Here is a 20,985-nt window from a genome sequence, read left to right as displayed (position 1 = left end):
CCGCGCTGTCGAGGCTTGTTGAGATTTGTTCGAAGCTTTCCGTACCTATTAAAAGGTCGTCGAGATATGTTTGCACAACTTGTCAAACAGATTAGAATGTTCAATCGATTGTTCCTCCAGTTTCTTAAAGCTTAACGAACTACTCCGCACTTAACGAGCTATAATTCACCTAACAGCTTATTTCGAAACTGTTTCGGACAGTCAAACGCATCCAAAAACTAACAATCCATCCCAACACACCCGAAGATAGTCTGGAACAATTCGCCAAGACTCTCCTTACAAATTTTTCTTTTCCCTCGCAAACCACTCTCATCCGTCTTGCATTCCTCGAACCGTTTTACGCACACTTTCGCGTCGTCGTCCGGAAAACAAGGCGAAACAATACACAATCGAACGTTTGAAAAAAAAAAAAAAAACTACGGTTAATCAGACTATTACGCTCTGTAAAGTGAAACTTAAACCGATCCCCAAGTTAATATCCACCGAAATATCATAACAGGGAGTGTGTGTCTCTCCGTGCACCGAATCGACAGCAACCGCATCGTGAGTTACTTTCTTTCGTAAGTACAAAAACGCGCAACCAGTGTGTGCAGCAAGAAATAAAGTGACCGAAAAATAGCCGGTCGCGTTCGATACAAAATTCCGTAAGTACAACGAGTCACGCGTAAATATTTCGACTTTTATCGTCGATTCTTCGACAACCGATACAGATTAATTATATATTTTGTATTCTCGTTGCGCGGAGTATTTTATTCTTCGACGTAAATCGTGTTAATCGTAAAATTTCGTTATGTTCGAAAAAAACTGGTGATCGTTTCAATGTTAACAATCACGGAAGGTACGAACAGTTCTACGACTCGCTGTACACGGTCTTGTTAACTGAGCTGGCGACTAGAAACATCCGTAATGGAATGTTCGCGATATAGTCGTAATTCTTGTTAGGCTTAAATCTAATAATGTGAACGGAAAGAAAGAAAATGTCGGCAGAGTATCTCTCGTGCAAACGCAAAGGAAATCTTGCGTCCCAAGGGATCTTCCCGTTCCAGGACTCCCATCTCGGATGAATATAGGACCACCAGGCCGCAGACTTTGTTCACGTGTAAATTGTTTAGTCCCAGGCAATTTCACGAGTCCTGTTGCTTCCACTGGAATGACCAGTCATCGGTCACCACGGCCACGATTTTGGGCTCGAACGGCGAGCAATGTCCCCTTTGATAATTACTATAATTCCAGGTGAATATCCAAGTTTCCAATTCACGAGAATACCGAATCATCGAAGTACTAATTTTAGAGATGTCTGAATTGAAAATTTTCCCAAGCTTAGAGGCCTAAAAAAACCATAGTTTTGCGGATGTCTAAAACTCCGAATCCCCGCCAATTTTCCAATTTTCAGGATTCCAAATCCCCGTCAATTTCCTACTTTTGATCATTTCAAAATCCTTACAAATTTCTCAATTTTGAGGGACTTTCAAATCTCTACCAATTTCCAAATTTTAAGGATACCAAATCCTCACCAATTTCCCACTTCTAATAATTTTGCAAATCCTTAGTAATTTCACAATTTTGAGGGACTTCCATATCCCCGCCAATTCCCCATTTTTAAGGACACCAAAAACCCCATCAATGTCCCAATTTCGAGGACATCCAAATCCCTACCGATTTCTCGATTTGAGGACTGCCAAATCCTCAAACGTTCAGTTTCCCAACTCCGGAGAGACGTTTGAGCTTCAACTGCCAACCTTAAAACAGTTGAAAAGTCTCGAAACTCCGAATCTTATGAGAATTTCGAAGAGTCTTCGAGTTCTCCGAGTGGCTCGTAATCGTAAGATACGGCAACCGCGCGGAACGATTCAACTCTGTTACTGCCGCCACGGTTCCGCGGTTGTGCTCTGCAATAATTAGGGCAAGTCGAAGGAACTATACGATTTCACTGTCATCGTGTGCACCGCAGTGACGCGGGCGATCTCTCTTTTTTCCTGTTTCAAGCGAAAACCGACGATCGGTCGGTAAACGCCATTAACAGAAACAGGTCCGCTCGTGAACTGGTTCCTGAGCTCGTCTCGTGAACACGTTCACTAGTTGGCAGTGTACCCTGTGAACACACCATTGCGATCGATGTAACACTAACCCTGTAAGACAGAGCAGCTATTGATTAGAAATGAAAACGAGTCTCAAGAAAAAGTGGAACGTGCTGTTAGCTGCGAAGAACAAGCGTGAATCGCTTGTTTCGTTTTCCTTTTTTAGAAAGCATGCGAAATTGAGATTCCAAAGAATAATTAACACTGTTTTCTCTACCATTCGGTCCTATCTGGAGTTAGAAAATGATGTTACACGCAAGATGATCCGGATGAAGTGTTAAACGCTAACTGAAAAAACTATCGAAATGATTATATGGGGTTGGAAACATTCAACGGGACGAGACCAACTTCGATTACATGTGATAATTACGAGTGATAAAGAATGAAGAGAGTTTTTCTTTTGACGTGAATGTGTGTTTCGATAACCAAAAAACTGAGGTGATCGTGAAGTGTGCTGCAAATATCCTCGAAGCGTGTGTTTACCTGATCTTCACGTTCGAGTTATCGATCACCTCGCCGTCGCAGTTCCACACGCTCAAGCTCGAGTTCATGTAACGTGTGCTCGTCTGGTTCTCGGACTGCATGTGCATCGTTGGCAACGCTCGAAACGTGAACTCTCTGGCCCTGTACACCTCGACGAACGGAAGATCGTACTTTGAAAGACAAACAAGATCAATCGCCTTTAAAGTACACAATCGAGTGTCACTACTACCATTTAAGCCGGGCTTAGAAGTGGACATTATCGATTAGATTCAGATAAAGTCAGGAGTTTGAAGTATGTCAAAGATTTGGGTTAGATCCGAGATAAGAGCGCTGTTAGACTTGACTTCGAGTAGCTATGAATTAGATTTACAATAATCCTCGGAAAGAATCGAAATTTTGTTAATTAAGTAACCGCATTAAATCCGGAATCAGGTGCCTTGATTAGATATCGCTGCGGTATAAATTGGATTTAGACAGAATCGAATTTATGGAAGTTTAATTTCACGTACCAGAGTCTTCTGTTTACTGGACATCCTCAGCAACATTCTGATGTTGTTCAGAAGAGAAGTGTGACGGACTAGAATCACATCGACACAGCCGTCCCCGACGTGACAGTGAGGACTGAATCCCATCGGACTCCTGGAGCAGGCACAGGCCAGATTAGCACCGTTCACCATGAAGAATTTACCTCGGACTGTCATCCATCCTGAAACAAAAAACTCGAATCAGCAAAACACCTTGAACAAACGGACAATGAGAATCGAGGTCACTTACTCGATATTTCTTTGTCGGGGATACTGTTGTGCATGTGTTGCAAACACCTGCTGCAATTTTTCGTGCACCTCGTGCTGGTTGCCGGATGACAAGGGTCCGATAGCAGCTGGATCTCACCCTCGTAACCTTTGTTCGCGATGATCTTCTTGAAACCTTAAACCAGATCATGCAGGACGCTATATTTAAACCATTTCCGAGGCACTTGGTGTGCTTTCGTTGCTTACTCTAGATGGAAATGATAACGAAAGTGACCTCCCATATGAGTTTAAATGTTTTTAAATGGTAGAAGATACTGAAGAATATTGGGGGACAATTGGAATGAGCTGTCGCATGATTAATAAATATTGGTGAATAAGGAGTGACACTGGAGAATGTTACCACACGTTGGAGAACGTTGAAGATAGTTAAAGATCGTTGGAGGACGTTGCTGGACATTGGATGACGTTGGAGGACATTGAAGGACGTTGAAGGACGTTGAAGGACGTTGAAGGACGTTGAAGGACGTTGACATTTGGCGAATGGTGAAGAACGATTGAAAACAACTGACACACGATCTAAGGACATTGCAGATCAATTAGTAACCCCTAAAGGAAATGTTCTCAAACTTTGGTTTCGATTGGGGAACATTGTGGTATATTAAAAAACACGGAAGATCGTTAGAGGATATTGGAAACCCACGAAGGCCTTCAGCAAGCATCGTTAAACACAGACGGAACATTGAAAAAAATATTGCAAAGGATCGTAGGTACGACGAGGTAAGCACAAATTGGGGGAAGTCTGTCCGCGTCACGTGTCCCCGCTCGATCAACTCACCGGAATAGTCGTATCTCTGCGGTCCCATCCATCGAAATTTCTCGCTGTCCCTGACCACGTCCCCGAGGTAACCGTAACTAAGAACGCTGGCGTACAGCCTGAGCAGGGATCGGTCGTTGTGCACGGACGATATATCGAGGCCGGTGCTGTCGCCAAAAATGATATGTATCGCGGCGGTTTGCACGTCGGTCGTCCCGTGGAGGCTGTACGCTATCGTGTCGGTGCTGCCGCTTGGTACCACGCCGATCGGTAACGGAGGTGTCGGTAGCCTAACATCGGAATCGTTCGGATCGATCTGGCTGTCCCTGGAGGCCCTCAGCACCAAACCGTTGATCACTTCGGCCAGGGTGCCGTCCCCGCCGATGCACACCACCGCCTACGTACACATCGGTATTTCTTTCTCGAAGAAAATCGATTTCTCAGGGTAGGTATACAACGATCAAATCCTCTCCGGTTTTGGAATTCGATCGTAGACCGACGATCCACACACACACACACACACCTCGTTACTAGGTATCGAATCACATTGGAAAATATATATAACCATAACCCAATGACAATGATGAATAATAACGAAAAGGTAGGCAGAATACTAAATATAGTTTTTAACCCCCGACGTGAAAAGGAGGGTGTGTCTGTCCTATACCTCCGATAACCCTTCAACGAGTGATTCGAGTTTTAAACAGTATTTTTTTTCTTTTTTAAAGTGTACATTTCCGGAAACGTTAATAGCTGTGTTTTGTAAAATTCGATAGTTTTTTGCTCTAGAACGTTTCGATGACTGTAACGTATCTGAAAATTAAGATTCCAGATTCCTTCGTGTCGGGGGTTTTTGTAAGTGTTTAATTTACTATTATTAGTCGTCCAAGTGTGATCGACAACTCGTCTACGCGAGTAAAGGAAATAATTCTTACATGGAAGTCGCTCAAATCCGCGGTTAGAAGCGTGTCACGGGCGTGGCCAACCCTCTCAGTGACCAACATCTTGGTCTCGATGCCCGCGATGGTCATCAACGGTTGCACGTCCTTCTCCCAGATCTTCAATCCTTTTTTCTTACCGCCGAATGGATTCACGAATATCAGGATCTTCCGGGGACGGTGCGTCAGCCCTGGAAAGCATCGGCGATCACAGATTGTTCTCGGATTCCATTTTTACATAGAAACACGACACGCGCGTTATAGTCCCCTATCGATCTACAGGCGGTGGAATGGAATTTGCGGTTTCGAAGAAAGCCGTAGACGCGAACGAGAGAGAGAGTGAACCGAGAGGATCAATACTGCAGCCACTGATGGCCTCCCAAGAAGCCAGTTTAGAAGGAGATCGTGTTACACTCAACGACGACAAACAACCATTGTTTTCATTGTGCTGTTCCAACTTTTCGCCATATTAAAATATGTCCGTCTAGAAAAAAGTTTGCAAGCACGTGGTATGAACACAACTTTTCTACAAGGTGTCCCAAAATAGGTGTAATTCCTTGAAAGGGCTGATTCCTGGGGTGATTTGGAACAAGGTTTTCCTTAGTAAAAATGTTAACAAAGCCTGGGATAACATTTTTGCTGAGGAAAAAGTTATTTCAAATCGCCTCAGGAATCACCCCTTTCAAGGAATTGCACTTATCTTGGGACACCCTGTATATGAACGGAACGTGCTTGGTTAACACGCGCGCTACTTTATGTTTTAAACTTAGCGGTTCTTAATGAATCTATCCTATTGGTTGACAATACAATATAGAGGGTTTTAGGAAGGGCAAATTATTGGCTGATCTGGAAGACTCGTATCCTCACATCACGGTTTTCATGTTCAACAGTTTTTTTTTTCTCGAAATGGAAACAACTGAATCGTTTGGACCAAAAATAAGAGCATCTAGATCTATTATGTAACTTATAGGACACTTATAAATTGTCCAACAACCTGGACCAGATTCCTTATATTTGAATTTCCAAGGATTTCAAAGTGCAATGGTCCCCGAATGGTCCCACCGTTTGGTTTGCACGGTAATCGGCAAACTCTGTTCCCCCTCGCCCCATCGGTGAACGAATCGTGCACCTTTCTATTGGTACCGCGTGACACGAAGCCACTGACCCAGCGGTGAAAGTGTCCCTACCAACTATACGGTAAATTCGCGTCTCGATCTGCACACAACAGCCTATTTTTACACTCGACAAGGAGACCTGTCGCACGCAGATACAAGAATATTAAGCCAGCCTGTCGCGCCTGGAATGCATCTAGAGCACACCGAACACTAGAGAAGATTGCGTTCTCGAAAGATTCTTAACCGTTTCGTTCCCACTGGTACCGTATGGGCTACGTATTTTAATTAGTATCCTGTATTTTCTTCATATCTGCGAGTATGGAATAGTGTCTGATATGGATGGCATGGCGTAAATTTTAATGTACATTTAAAAGCTTATCGGTAAAATAAAACATTATCGGTTCGTTCGATGGAACTCAAGTGTCGAGCATCGTTACAAATACATTAGAAATATAGAAAACTATAATCTCTTTCAAATATTTCTCGAGAGTTTATTGATCAAAGAAACATTCGGTGTTATTCCATATAATGACATTATAATACGAAGCATTTTCTATAACTGTGATAAATGTAAAAAAACGGGAAATAGTGACGAATGAGAAATGGCTTCAGACGGGGTTTCAAAATGTTAAAATGTTCTTGTGAATAATTTACATGTCCTGTGATATACAGGAAAAATACAGCAAAATATATCCTTTGGTAATTTTTCAATAATTTGGGAATGAATGGGTTAAGTTCGATCTTCACCACGAGATACCAAGCAATTCTGGTACGATCACCCAATTCTGCTGGAACGACGATCAATGAAAACTTAACGTGTGGAGTGTTGTAAAACGAAGAAAATTACGAGTTCCACAAAAAAACGACAGATATTGTGATATATGAAGTTTCACGATTGAAAATTGTAGTGTATTCTTTTTTAAAACTGTAGCATCTTTTGGTACACCTTCGGCGATCCTTAAACAAACACACACAGGTGTAGTAGTCCAAGGTTGGGCCTTTGTGCCAGGGTACCAACAGCAAAAACCGGCGGAAAGTTTCGAGTGTTCGACCGTGACCTTGGGCTCCTCACGGCCGGCTCGTGAATCGTAAAGAACCGATCGAGGAAACCGGTTTGTCCGGAACTATTTTAGCAATCGAGTAATTGTACGCGAAAAAAAATTACAGGTATTATACAAGATGGCCACTGAAAGACTGAATGACATCAAACAAAAATAACATTTACAAACACATGTTTTCCTAATGTTTTATTATTTTATTTGGAAATATAACTCTATCGCTTTCGAAACACCCTATGCATAGCCTATAATTTCAATATTATATATCTCATAAACTAATGGACACATGTAGCTGAAACAAACATTATTGGCTTCAGAACTCCAAGCTCTATGCTGAACCTCATTAAAAACGTTACCACCTGGGGGATCTCTGTAAGGCTGAATTAGCTCTTACCAAAGGATTAATCAGGTCTTTTAATTACATTTATGTTAACCACCCAATAAACAAACATCAGGTCTGCAATCTTATTTGACATAATACCAAGTTCTGCCAAAAGTATACGATGTAGTTCAGAAGCTTAATTTGGGTGTAAAAATGGGAATTTCGGAACCAAACTTGGTGAGCATATATGTAATGTTCATATTTATTAAAAACATATAAACTTAATAAGTGATATTTGTTAATAATAATAAGTTTTTTATAAACAAAATAAAAACTTTTTTTACGAAGTTACCAATCACAAGTTCTCTTAAAAAAGATGATTATTAAAAAACATTACTTATAAATTTTATACTTGTATTAATAAATATGAACATTAAATACATGCTTATCAAGTTTAGTTTGGAAATTCCCCTTTTCACATCCAAATTAAGCTTCTGAACTCCTAAATAGTCGTTCTGTACCATTGTGAGTCGATCTGATTATTCAAATATCTCCCTAACAACCCCAATCCAGCTTCATTCTTCTCGCGGTGTCTCTCAGGTCTGTCACCAAAAGGCCCGTGTAAAAATACACTATCCTCGAAAGTGCTAGACCCAAGAATAGCTCCTTATTTGGGCAACAGGAACTGCACGTGTGCACACGGCGCTCTTTCGAGCACCTTTTCTTCTCTCAGCTGAATGAGGATGACGTAAAAAGCCCCCCGCTCTGCTCGCCCCGAGTGCAAAGTCGGCAAGGATAAATGAAGGCAGCCTCGAACGGAAAAATTACCTACGGCACGAACAGTATAAGAAAGAACAAAAAAAATACAAGAGTCATTTTCTATTACACGGCACGACCCACGTCACAGTACGGTGATAAACAAACGACTTGAAATGCAAAAGTTCGTCGGTGACTTAACACGAGACCGATGGAAAATGGCTGTTTCTGTCGTGGCGATAACACCGTGATTATAAAGCGTTTTTCGCAGGTGTCACGACAAAAAAAAAAAAAAAAAAAAAAAAAACAGAAATCATTCGATTAATCGTGGCCACGATTGGTCCTTAGAATTTCCACAGACTCCTCGTGGAAGAAGCTGTTTCGACGACCGAAACACGATTGTAATAATGTCAAAGGTAGAATAAAAATAATCTTCGATAAGGCATCCTATTTTCGCATTCTGTTTCACCTGTTCGCATGCTGAATAAATGCATACATTATTCCCAGTGGATGATATGTATCTGTAGAGTTTTTCACTTAAAAAAAACTATCCACACCGTTTAACCTTTTCAATCCCAGATTATTTGAAAATTACCAAAGAAATATTTTCTTATATTTTCGGTATATTACACGACATATATATGATTCACATAAACATTTTAACATTTTTACATTGACTAATGCCATTTTTCTTTCGTTCGACAGCAGTTTTACTTTTATCACAATTATATGTAATAATTCCCATTATATTGTTATTACATACAATAAAACACAATGTTTCGTACCTTTGATCAATCCTCTTGAACAAAAGAAGAATAGTGTCTTATTTCACCGATAAACTATTAAATGCACATTCATCAAATTTGTGCCATGCCATCTATATACAGGGTGAGCCAAAATTCATGGTACAAAATTGAAATTTCCACGTTTAAACGATTAAAAATGACGAAATATTTTTACTAGATAATTAGTTTGCCCATCTCTGCAGCAGTGGGAACAAAAGGGTTAAGACTTCACGCGATTCGATCTCGTTCCCCTCCACGTTGCTTCATCTGAACGTCGTAATTCTGTTGTTTCGTCGTTCTTTCTCCCTTTTATTTTTACGGGACATTAAAAACCATATGTTAGTCGCACAGCCTTGATCCGTAACCCAGTTCCACCCGTGCGCTATGATTAATCCTTTCTATCCTAGTTCGCACGAAACACAGGCTGGTCGATAAACCGTGGCTATGACGAAACGCAACGATGGCTAAACTACTCTCTAGTTTTCACTATTTCTTTTTTTTTCCTGGTGAAAACAACAAACAATCGCGATCAGTTCGATTATTCACGAGGTAGACGCGATTATCTTCGTAACGAGAAAGATACTTTAATGATCGATACACGGTCAATTATTCAACCAGTCGGCTATCCTTACGTCGCAAATGGAAAGAAAATAATAGCGTGTACACCGGCTTGTGAATCGACTTTCGCCTATATTTTCCCTTATTTTATTGTATTTTTACACGTGGTATTTTTAGCCTCCCTGAACTAGACCCCGTCACACCTTCTTCATTGATTCGATCTTCCTTTCAGTGCAAATTGGAGAGACCCGTGGGAATTGGACAGCAGTATTCTAGACAGAATACTCTCTACAGTATTTGTTTGTCTGGATACTACGGTCTTCTGAGTGTAAGGAAAGTACACTCGCAGGTTTTGACGGCATCGAATAGCAAAGATGACAAGAAACAATTAACCCCTTAAAAATCATAAGAAAATAAAGTTTAGAAAGTTAAGTAAAAGTTTTGTAAAAGTTTCGAAGCGGACTAGAATTTCAAACTCTCATGATTTTTGTCATGCCATCTATACAAAAATAGAAGAAACTATAATATACTCACAGATATGAAGAAAATACATAAATTTAGTTTCGTAACTTAGAATACGTAGCCATATGGCAACAGTATGAGCGAAAGTGTTAACAGAATTGAGTCCAACAATTGTCCGAAGTATTCATAAAATCTTCGTTATAATTAGCGAAAGTGACAGAGACTAATTAAGGAAAAGAAAGTCATGGGACTCGAACCATAATTTCCTCATCTTCAACAATTCAACCCATTCTTTTCTCATTAGGTGCTGAAAACCTTTCCACCTAGCTATGAGTGCCTCGAAGGGTACGTCGCACTCATCGAGACATTAGTGTATTTCGAACTGACTCACCCATGAGGTAGTTGCGTATGGTTTTCACCCAAGAAGCCACCTGTCGCGGATCGGTGTGGCTCATAGTGACGCTGTGATGGCTCCATTTGTTTTTCTCCACGCGTACGGCGTAGTGCAAAATGAAATTCGTCGGACATACCGTGGGCGAGGTCGGGGACGTCGGGGGTTGCTTCTCCTTCGTGCTCGCCCCTGGTATCCAATCGTCCCCGTAACGCACGGCCAACACGTCCGACATGGGCAACGTCCATCTCGCTGGAAATTAAAAACAATAATTTCCCCTTTATCGTATACACTCCTGAGCAACGATGAAATTTTAGATGCACGTAATATTTAAATTACAATTCCCAGACGACTTCATGGGAACAATTTTCGCGGTGGTTCGTTTGATGAAAATTCATTTCGAGAGTAACGGCAATTTTTCAGCTGACGTTCGCGATATAAATAACAAAGGTTGGCCCTTTATCGTTCTTTAATTACAAGACATTAATTCAGATGTTGTTTTTTAAAATACAAAAAAAAATGTGAGGGGGAGGTTTATGCTGTTAAAAGGAGCAAATACTATATTAGAAGCTAAAAATTTGTTCTGAAGGTCATATTTTTCCGAAATTTCAAGGTCATCGATGTTGCTTTAAACGGGGCTAGATATTTTTATCAGCGTGGCGTAATCGTTGAGATCAAAACCAATTCAATGACCTGTAATAGTGTAACCTTCATTTGACCTTGAGTACGAAAAATCAAATGTATGAGAATAGATTTAAATAATAAAATAACTACCATTGAGTAACTTTTTCGATGCTTCGATAGAAGAAAATAATAAGGAGGAGTAAGCGCAGGACAATCGATGCCGCCAGCTCGAATCGCAAGAAACAGAGGTTGTCGGGGCAGCTGTCGTTTAATATTGCAATGAAACGAAACAATACCGAGTTCGAAAAGTATAATTATGTTACATAATCGAATGTCCTGACCCCAGTGTCTATCGATCCTTAACAAAAATTTACCGTTAACGATCGAAGAGTTATCTGAAATTCTACTAAAAAAAAAGAATCGTATATACACAGTACTATCTTAATGAACGAACATACAAAAAGCTTTCTATAGACTTTTAAACGACAATTCGTTTATTTGTTTGTTTACACCGTGCCAGGAATAACAGAGTTTCCTATCTGTATCACGCCGATAGCCAAGAAAGGCGTGAACCAAACGCGAACTGGAATAATACAGATAACACGATTGCGTAACTGATAACGCGCAAATCGATCATTCAGGTGAGTGCCTCCACATTCGACCGAACTTTTACCTGTGAATTGTTAATAAACTCGAGTGTGAACCCTGTGTACAAACGACAATAATGTGAAACAGTCGAGAAATTCTACGGTAACCTGAGTAAAATTTCAAAAATCCTACGTTTCAAATATTTAAATATTTATTAAAGATTTCAATACGTTGATTCTGCTGTGTTGCTAGTCAAACCCCTTTTAGAGGATTGTTCTATAATTTGGTCACCCTATCACAAGTGTCACAATTTCTTAGGGAATGTCCAGCATCAATTTTTGCGTTTACTCTTTATGACTTGCTACATCTATGTACAATGACATCTTGTCTCAGGTTAATTTAAAAACGTTGGTAAACAGACAAAAATTGCTGGACATTCTTTTCGTGAATCGGGTTCTCCTTGGCTGCGTGAATTATTGTGGTATTACTAAATTTTTATGTACCATCTCGAAGCACTAATTATCACAGCATGCTTTGAGATTGGCCAACGATTTTTGTAACTCTGTTAACTTGTTCAATCACTCTCCGCCAACATTAATAAATTCGTAATATTATTGTGTCGTTTATTTTTATTTTTATGTGCACCCACGAGCAAACTCAGCTTCCACTAGGGAAAAAAGTGTCGTAGAGGAAGGGCCTCCTACCAATTAGTCTCGGGAGACGAAGCCTCCAGGACGAAACAAATCGCATTGTAAACAGCAACCATTAAGCCTGTAGTCGTCGTCTGACGACGATTGAGAAACTTTCAGGGTCTTGATAAGCCCGTTGATGCTCGAGGCAGGCGCGTTCGCCAGTTTTCCCACCCGTCGACTGAATTTCCCTCGATAACAGAGACACACTTTCAATGTTTCGAACGATTCGAGGAAATTCTACCACGAAATACTGATTAATTTAATCTTCGAAAGGTTAAGATCATTGTCCCTATTTCTAATCACGTCCCGATGTCTGCTCGGTACGTATATTTTCTGTTTAATGCAAAAAGTTAAATGAAAAATATATTATACAAAAAGTCATTTAAATTAGTTTAGTATTTCGGTAAAAAATGCTAAAGCCTGCTGTTCAATAGATGGCAGCATTTTACCAGAAATAAATTTAATAACTGCGTCCGTCGTAAAGAAACATAATTTCAGCTATTTTGTTGCGATTGTGAGTTACACTTGCAAACTGCGTTTTTACTAAAAAAAAAAAAAAAAAACTGACGGAATCTTTAATATTGTCCGCTAAAAGTTTGGTTTTGGCACTCCGATTTTCGCTGAGCAGAAATAGTGTCATTTTATACTTCATACTAAATTAACTATTATTAAGTTAAATTGTTATCAAAAACACTTTTATTTAATTATAAAAGCAGGTTTAAATTTTCTTCTACCTAATAAGGTTTTCTGCCTAAATAAATAATAAAAATCAATTTCTGCGGTAGCAGAACTCTTACATGATTAGAAACAGGGACACTGACCTAATATACTGACCGATTCAATTATCGAACCGACTGAGTGAGATTCCGTGCATGGTCGAAGAGCTGCACGTGTTGTTTCCGAACGAAAGAATTCGTCGACGGTAGAGGTACCACCACACATGTTCGAAGTGAAAAATTACGAAACACAGACACGCCTCGTGGAACAATCGTTAACAACGTACATATGCGAACTCCCGTCACCGTGCAGGCATTTCGTAACGCATCACGGATCGAACTGATATCGTGTTCGCAGCTCGCTCGCTACATACACACCGATCTGCGTCATCGCGAAATTCGCGTCCGCAATCGACATTTTTGTTCCTTTGTGTGTGCAAAAACACGCTTTCATCGTCGTGATTCTATAAGGTCATCAAACACGACAATAATCCCTTTTATTTCTTTATTGTTTTTTTTTTTGCGTAATGGTCACGCGTTCACAGATATCTAAGCAGCTCGAAGTCCGAACCGAAACGGGACGATTGTGTGGGTCGAGAGTGAATTCGTGTAGCAATTCGAGACGTGTGGGTGGAAAACGCGAATCTCGATATAATTTCACTTGAACACCTCGCGACACGGACATCGACGTCGAGACTTGGTTTAGTCGCTATTTAGCGAATTAAAGTTCTCCGTGAATCGGTTCGATCGAAAGGTTGTACAGTAAATTCTGGATAAGTGTTTGGAGGATCCTTGGCACTGAACATTAAATATTTCATAAACTAATGGCCGTATGCGAATGAAACAAGTATTATTTGTTTCGGAATTCCAAGCTCTATCACTGGACACCAACTTAACTTAGCTAGTTTATATTAATATAACTCTTATCCGTCGGGCTTTAGAATTTCCTGGACGATATAAAATATCGATATTTGTATTGTAAAATATCGATATTTCAATTGAAAAGTATCGATAGAAATATTGGTATTAAAAATGATTGAAATTTATACCAAATTAATATTCGATTTAACATTTATTCGAGTACTTGAAATAAATTTACCAAGTGATAGGATGCCCTTCCCCTACTCCACTTTTTCCCCTAAGGAAAACCGAGTTTGTTCGTGAGGGTACAGACACTCTACCGACCAAAAGTATGGGGACAAGGACAACATACATGACTGATGGAACAGTATCTCATTATTCTGTTATGGTATAATAAAAGTTACGGAATCGGTACATATACAAATAATTTCCAATCAGTATTAACACGTTACTTTTATCAGATATTTGTAAATTAATATTTTTCTTTTTTTTTTTTTAGTATGTAGTGTACATACGTTTTCTGAGCACGTGAGTTACAGTGAACAGTTTGTATTAGCGAGTTTAAAGAGGATGTGTCTTTTGTTGGTCGTGTCAATATGCTCGCTTGAAGATTTCGGACGGACATATTGGCGGAATCACCATTTAAGGCGACGAACGCTCGTGAAGATAAATGCGACCGGTTGAAGGCTAACGAATCGGTTACCTTGCGAGTAGGAGGAAAAAGGAGGTGGACCATTAACGGTCGAAAAAGTCGTTTCATTTGCATTCGCCGATACTCTGCAATTTACGTAACGACCTTCCTTCGTACGTTTACACCTTTCTGTCTTCCATCCACATACTACAATTATTCTTTTCGATCCAGACAAAACTCTTCTCCCTCGTTCATATCGAATATGGTCCCATTTATACAAATTCTATCCGCGTCGCCTGTCATCTGAATACGTTCAATCGTGCATTTGCATCCGCTGATCGAGCGTTCGTCCGACAAACGTGTCGTCCCTGAACGATCAGATAATACACATATTATAATTTCGTTGCAGCACGACGATTAATTAATTCATCCTCGTCCAGTTTCAGCGAGGAAAACACAGATTGATCGGACGGTCCCGGGGAATTCCGTTGTGCAGCCGTATAAATACGTATGGAACGTACCCACACAGCTTCCGCTGGGGGAAAAGGGGTGAAAGAGAACCCCTACCACTTGAAAAATTTATTTCAAGTAGGTATTGAAATATATGTTAAATCGAATATTAATTTGGCATACATTTCAGTAATTCTGTTTCCCCTAGCGGAAGCCGAGTTTGCTCGTCAGTGTACGTATCCATTTGGATCGTTTGCGCGCGAGATCCGCCGTTGCCAATTGGATTTTAATTGCCACAACTGTAACCATACACCTCCCCCACCCGCCCAACTTCACTTCGTTACCGTATTGCGTAACCAAAACGAACACTTTTGCCTGCTGGTGTACTTTTAGTCCCTCCAAAGAAGCGTCATTTTCGTCCGTGTAGGTGTGATAACAGTGTCAGATCCTTTTAATCATGTGTACCGCCTATAAATTAGTGCAAACTATCGAGTCGATACTAAAACTTCGTGTTAATTACATTTAAATTAGATCTTCGTGATGCCCACCTAAGACCAGAGTTGGGCAGAATTTTATTCGAATAATACACAGTGAAAAGCAACAGTATCTAATGGTGTCGTCCTGAGCTTTAAACGATTAATGAAATTAAATAATTGTTCGACAAATGTCGATTCATTCATGAAGAAGTATTATTTTATTGTAAAAATTGAAATTCTCACGTTTAAACGATTAAAAATGACGAAATACTTTTTTTTTATCTTTTATTCGTTATTCGAAACTTTTTATCTAGATAACGAGTTTTCCCATCTCTGCCTCAGACACGTGCGGTAATAGAATATCCATCCGGACTACGTCCATAGAATTCCTCATCAGAAATCTGAACTTCAATTTCACATACATACACATGCACATTGGTAATAAAACATCGCGATCTTATTTCGTCCGTAAACGATCAAATTTACCAGAATCAGCGACTCCCGCGACTCGACCAAGAGAGCATTACGTAAACCGAAGGTATGGAAAAGTGAAACTTGCCAGTTGCAGCACATAATAGGTGCATACAAACACACATGTATTACAGTTTAAACGTATAATTTATGCGATGCCCTCTTTACGTAATTTCTCTTGTCCGAACAAGGTACTTATCCCCAACTGCGGAAAGGAAAAAAAAAAAGAAAAAGAATTGCCGCAATCCGACCCAACCTTCTCTACCGATCCCGTTAACCCTCTTTGGACGTCCTTTGAACCGAGGACACTTTGGCACACGTCCCAATTATACACCAATGACGTGTGGCCTGCGCCATACTACATCCGGGTCACATCTGCAACGCTCATTTTTTCTCGTTACAAGAGATGCACACACATACACTTTAACACTTTCTTCGATTCATCTCGTGTGGTCATTCGTAACCTTTATTTTAACGATAGGTCAAGGTCTCGTCCATTTAAACACTACCAGAAACGAAATATTACAAGTACAGTAAATCCTCGATGATTGTTCAAAGACTCCTTAACATTAAATATTTCAGAAAAACTATTCAAACCACTGGTGTCAAAGTTCCACTAAAAAGTTAACGTTACCATTTGTGGACCAGTCATTGTCAGTGTCGAGAAGGCCTACGAGCACTGATCAAGAATTTACTGTATTAAATCCTTCTATCAACTTTTGCGCCGTTACAGACCAATCACGTAAAACCCACGACACTAAACAATTTATGTATCATCAAATTGTTAATTAGAAGACCAGGACACGCCTTTGCTCGGTGTCCTTGCCTGTTTTTCGTTCGGCGAACGAAACGTAAACAATTTTAACCAGAGTGAACAGGAATAAACTCACCATTTATATTGCCCCTTGTCGTTCAATTACCAGAGACCGATCGCATCTCTCTTAATTCGTCTTTAATCGCCCCACCCACGCCAAGTGTCGTTCACGATCGTGACCGATCAGTTGGTTAACGGGTCAAGAGACCGGAAGTCGGACGCGTCTCCGAACTGCACAAACCGAACAACGCGTGGGGAAATTACAGGTGTGCTTCGAGACAACAGAGAGAACGGAGCACCTGCCATTCTTGTATTATCGGCACAAGAAGCAAGGGACCAACGATTACTCATGTTCGTTTGTTTGTATTCTTTCGTTCGTTTCCCTAGTAGCACAAAAATATTGGAAAATATTTTTTAGCCACACATTTTAATACGGAATAAATATTGAATAATATTGAAAATAATAATGATTAAAATACACGTTTCCAATATTAAATACATATTTATTTTATATTGGGAAAAAAATATTTTTTTCGTAATATGAAATAAACATCTTATGTATATTTAAATATTATATTAATACTCTTTTTAATATTGGATGAATATGTATAGAATATTTTGTGCTACCAGGGTTGTATGTTCGTCCGTTGTATGCTCGTGTCATTCACAAACTGCAGCATAAAATCTGTTCAGGTAAATTTAGTGGTGCGCGGGACGGTCGTTCACACCGATTATTCCAGACGGCCGTGGACGATGGTTCAGGTACAAGGGGGCCAACGGAGGGACCGTAGAGTGACTCGAAGAAGGAGAAGAGAAGGTCGTAGATTTTTCACCAACGAATAGGATCCCGGTGTGACCACGTTAAACACGCTGCCGTTCCGCGATTATGACCTTCTACAGCTTTGCCTTTCCCATCCCAAGGGAGGGGTCTTTGACCTGTTCCGAACGCCTAATATCGTTCGCGAGATTGCCCCTCGTAGGATAAACGCACTGATGAATTAAAAGGTATGCTTATTTCAGGAAACCACTCAAGGGATTTTGTAACTATTACAGTCAAACTTTAAATGATAATAATATTACTGAATATTCGGTGCATGAAAATTACATTTTATTTTACTCATTATATTTTCACTAATTTGATAATAAGCAACATTAGATAATAAAACTAATATTGTTTTTAAATATGTAGTAACCCAATGAGGAATATAGTGGCATAAACACTTTTAATTTGTTTCTTGTTACCCTACGATGTTAAGAGTTAACGACCGGCTTAGGTCTAGACTCGTGCCAGACTTATATTGTATGTATGTACCTGACTTAACTGTTCGATTTATCATCGATTTAATAGTACCAACTCCACGATCTGAAGAATCAGCATGGACGTGATCCAGATGTTTCTCACGATCATCGATACGTAAAGAAACCGGTAAAGTCAACAAAGACGGGACAGAAAAAGCGGCAGCGTAATCGTATGCAAATGAAAACGTTCCCGCCGCCAGCATCTTTACACGCGGATAGAATATGTCCACAGATGTTAATTTATTCTTTCTTACCTTCAATATCTATCTCTCACTCTCCTCTAAATTCACACCCGAAACATATTAACGATATCACAAATCGTCATTAGTAACATTACTTCCAACAAAAGCTTGTGCATTCTGCAAAAATCCTTATATAATTCGATGAACAACGGTCAATTAACGGGAGATAAAAAGACGATAAAATATTTGGTGTCGTGAAAACGATCGAGGCTATCGACGATCGCAAATTCAATTGTACACTGACATGCAAACTCGGCTTCTGCTAAGGGAAAAAGTAGCGTAGAGGAAGGGCCTCCTACAACATGGGATCGGAAATTATTTAAATTTATGCCAAATTGACTGTCGATTTAACATTTATTTCAGTGCTAGAAATAAATTCACCAGCTGGGAGAAGACCCTTTGTCTGTATCCCTTTTTCCGTAGCGAAAACCGAGTTTACTTGTGTGAACCTAGAGGTGAATTTAAAAAGGAGAAAACCTAGATGTGAATTTAAAAGGAGAAAACCTAGAAGTGAATTTAAAAAAGGAGAAAATCTATGGGAATGCATATTCATTTTCTTCGATCGATATATCCGATTAAACTGTTATTTTTCCTATGATATACCGGTCACGTGGTAAATACCAGGAAACAAAATCGTATGGAAATCTCAAGCTCAAGGACGCTCGGTACACGTGTTCGGTTACTTTACCGATCGCCAAATACCAATCGGTATTCCAGGCATACCCCGGCTCCGATGATCGACACGTATTATGTGCTCGATTCGATGTAACGTATTCTCTTCGACGAGGGCGGCCGCATCTGAATACAATGCACGTGAAAACAATAATACAATACATAAAACTGTCTTATGTCGAATTTATGCGGAATACCGTTTACCAAAGAATTTCATTTGTTTGGGTTATCTTGTACGACGAATCAAGATTCGAAGATATAATAATTTGTTTTGTAAATCACGTTACGTATCTGACCCCGATAACCAGAATTTTTAGACCAATTATAACCATCAGTTTATTCTCTCCCTCTTACACCGTTCGAAGTTGATTTCTTCGGGATCGTCTGACCTAGACGTGGACGATTCTACTTCGACCGTTCGCTCACTATCCTCTTGGAACCAATTATAACAAGAATTTTATTTCTTCGTCGGATTCGATATTCAATTTAAGAAACAAACGTGATGTTAACAAGTACACTTGTCCAATGAATACACACGATAACAAGTACGTGACATTAAAACAATGCAGATATCCTTAAATACGAACTATGTCTCGTTATGTTTCAAAGAAAGAGATTCGACTCGATAAAAAAATATAATTACGGTTTATTCGAAGAAGAAAAAACGAAAATCAGACGTGATTTCGAGTGTCCAGTTTCCAAGAAAAAGTTCAATTCACAAATTCGAAATTACACCCAGAATTTCGCTGGAGTTGTCGACTAATTCTCTCTTTCGAACCCTCTCGAATTCCGTTCTCGTGTTCGCGATCGAAAAAAAACAATCGAAACAAGAGGAGAGTCGTCCGTACAAGAATTCACCCCTCGGAAGCCGTCAAACTGTCCCGGAGAATAACTCGTCGAAAAGACAGGAAATAGACGCATTAACCGGGGATCGATCGTTTCCCGTCGACATCCGAGAGGATCGTCCGAGAGGATATTTCCTTGATCCAAGGAGGAATACGGAGTTTCTGTCGTTTGTCCCCCGATAACAATAACCGACGGTTTTTTTTCCCCCCCCCCCCCCCCCCCCCCGATAACGATACCTCTGCGGCTCAGATCGACGCGACGTTCATCTGTAATCGATGCGTTCCATATGGATCAACGATAATGACGGATGACAGAGTGATATGGTAGACTTGATGACGTTGATGCAAATAAAATTTTTTGTTTTTAACTTAATTGACAGAAACCGGTTTCGATCAGGGCTTTGTTTACTTGGTCGACGGGGGTTCTGTAGATTTTAATCGAGATAAAAAAACGTCATTACCGATCTGGACTCTGGATCCATTAAAAAAAAAAACCAGGAACCTGTTTTCTTTTTTCTTTCAGGATCGAACTGAGTAAGGCATTTATTCGAGTAATATTCGTATCATTCGAGTTGGCGAAGGATTAAGGTAGAGGCCTGGGATACGAATAAGGCTCATTAGATCTGGATTAAATATTACAAACAGTGACATAGTTATTCCTAGTATCACTTTGCATCAGGTCCCACTAATTTCTGTTACCACGTCCGATTCGGTTGAACATCCCAATCTCGAACATCTGCTCTCTCTCTGTCTAGTCAAGTCTCAATCGGACCGTAATTATATCCGACAGCTGCGAATACAAAGTTAATAGCATCGAGAATGGATCGCAAAACGAAGTATGATTACAGAGATGCAATTTCGCGAAACGAAAACAGCTCTATAATAAGCAACATCGATCGGAACGTCTATTCTACCGGAGAAAACAGACAAAGACCGAAAGTGGGATCTGGCTATCGAGAAACTATGGCGATGTGGGACAGATTGCAAACAAGAAAGGAACTTTTACAGTCGCGAAACGACAGCAAACAATCCATCCGATACTCGATCGGTTGCGCTGATAATAAGACAACGACGATCTCGCCTACCCCCACC

General features: G+C 40.0%; 1 protein-coding gene across 1 annotated transcript in view; it reads right to left on the bottom strand.

The window, feature by feature from the left end:
- Nucleotides 1-2,557: 2,557 nt before the first annotated feature.
- The window catches only part of LOC107195158 (ceramide kinase), a 20,231-nt gene continuing 1,803 nt past the window's right edge, over nucleotides 2,558-20,985 (bottom strand). The window contains exons 2-7 of the mRNA XM_015584944.1: nucleotides 10,513-10,764; nucleotides 5,063-5,256; nucleotides 4,149-4,524; nucleotides 3,336-3,488; nucleotides 3,071-3,267; nucleotides 2,558-2,731 (exon numbers count right to left, since the gene is read on the bottom strand). Of these exons, the coding sequence (XP_015440430.1) occupies nucleotides 2,558-2,731; nucleotides 3,071-3,267; nucleotides 3,336-3,488; nucleotides 4,149-4,524; nucleotides 5,063-5,256; nucleotides 10,513-10,764 (1,346 nt within the window). The remainder of the gene's footprint in view (nucleotides 2,732-3,070; nucleotides 3,268-3,335; nucleotides 3,489-4,148; nucleotides 4,525-5,062; nucleotides 5,257-10,512; nucleotides 10,765-20,985) is intronic.

This window comes from Dufourea novaeangliae, unplaced genomic scaffold (assembly GCF_001272555.1).
Source record: "Dufourea novaeangliae isolate 0120121106 unplaced genomic scaffold, ASM127255v1 scaffold55, whole genome shotgun sequence".
Taxonomy (NCBI): domain Eukaryota; kingdom Metazoa; phylum Arthropoda; class Insecta; order Hymenoptera; family Halictidae; genus Dufourea; species Dufourea novaeangliae.
This window is presented reverse-complemented; position numbering and strand designations above follow the sequence as displayed.